Raw genomic sequence first — 1,709 nt, forward strand, 5'->3', positions numbered from 1 at the left:
TGCCCAGGGAAGTGGTGGAGTCCCCATCCCTGGAGGTATTTAAAAGACGAGTAGATGAGGCGCTTAGGGACATGGTTTAGTGGACATGGTGGTGTTGGGTCGACGGTTGGACTTGATGATCTTAGAGGTCTTTTCCAACCTCAATGATTCTATGATTCTATGATTACTAGTAGTAGTAGTATTTTATTTTATTTCAATTATTAAACTGTTCTTATCGCAACCCACAAGGTTTCTCACTTCTACTCTTCCGATTCTCTCCCCCATCCCACCAGGGTGGGGAGTGAGCGAGCAGCTGTGTGGGGCTCAGTTGCCAACTGAGGTTAAACCACGACACAATGTTTCCATCAAGAATGTGGTAGAGACTTCAATTTGTAAAACATTTTACAGAAGTCTTTACTTAAACAGTAATCAATTAAATATCATAAAAGTAAAATCTCTCATCAGAATAAGCAAACAAGCTTTCTATAAGGGCACACATCTAAATAATACGATTTATGCAAAAAATTTTAAAAAAACCCAAAAATAAATTACTTTGCGGTCATTCCTTGAGCAGTAAGAGCTCTGCATCTTATTCTGCTTTTTTACTAGAGTGAGAAAGATTTATAATTGTTCTAAGTACCGACAGGATACAGTTTGTGTGACATGCACCTTCACAGCAAGATTTTCAACACTAGCTACCCAGCGTATAGCCTGCTTTATTTGACCCTATGATCACAATTAGGTAATGAAAGCGTATCACTGAACCAAGGAAATGACAGTCAATTCCATCATACTAAACTAGCCCAATTTTCAGAGGCTAATTTGACAACTCATGTTTGTTGTCTGACAACAAATGTTTGACAGTTCTAGGGGAGGTCATTAGTAAGGGGTTAAAAATAACATGAAATACATCCTTTGGTCAAACAAAACTTCCCTGAATTCAGTCACCTTTGCTAAGAACTGTCACACTTTCAGCACTATGCTTTTTTTATGAGCCACGGTAACACTGCCGTTAGAGACTGAACATTTACTCAGATGACTGTTTGATAAACTGTAAATTCTTTACATCTTCATGTTACCTGTAGAAATAAGACTTGCCTGTATGCACAATATGGGCACTATAGGAATACAAAAATACACCTTACTTTTTTCCTGTACATAGAGATAGCCTTCCATCGTGAAGTGATTTGCTCTTTTATGCTCCTGAGGATTTCTTCTGATCTTGTTCATGAGCTCCTCTACCTCTGACCTTGTTCCTTCAAAACGATTTCGTGTCTAAAACAAGACAGCAAAAACCCATTAGTAGAGAGAGCGGAAGAAAGATTTACTCTTCCTGGCAGACAGGGGTTATAATAATAACTTATAAAATGAGAGAATGCTTCAGGCCATTTTAGGATGGTCAGTGCACAATTTCCATATATGTTTACTCTTCAAGTCTTCTGATATTCTTCAAAATTCAAGTGTGGTTTAGATATTAGTTGTTGTAACTGTGGAAAGCACACAAAGATTGCCAGAGTAGATTTCTAAAACTATGCGCTGACCTGTTCAGAAAGAAGTAAAATACTGAGTGCAAAATTACTTTGGATTTGAAAATTCAAGTTTCCTTAGAAAAATATTACTACAGATGTTGGCTTAATTCATGAGATTCTTACTAGTTGTCAGGAACGAGAGGATTTTCTGTGGTTATTGAGAAAAAAGTGACAGGAAGGTCACCAACAATGTATACACAT

General features: G+C 37.4%; 1 protein-coding gene across 1 annotated transcript in view; it reads right to left on the bottom strand.

Annotated features, from left to right (window-relative positions):
- The window catches only part of ARHGAP10 (Rho GTPase activating protein 10), a 155,006-nt gene that overhangs the window by 81,031 nt on the left and 72,266 nt on the right, over nt 1-1,709 (bottom strand). Inside the window, exon 8 of the mRNA XM_009280245.2 lies at nt 1,125-1,254. Within this exon, the coding sequence (XP_009278520.1) occupies nt 1,125-1,254 (130 nt within the window). The remainder of the gene's footprint in view (nt 1-1,124; nt 1,255-1,709) is intronic.

Source organism: Aptenodytes forsteri, unplaced genomic scaffold (assembly GCF_000699145.1).
Source record: "Aptenodytes forsteri isolate BGI_AS27 unplaced genomic scaffold, ASM69914v1 Scaffold227, whole genome shotgun sequence".
Taxonomy (NCBI): Eukaryota; Metazoa; Chordata; class Aves; order Sphenisciformes; family Spheniscidae; genus Aptenodytes; species Aptenodytes forsteri.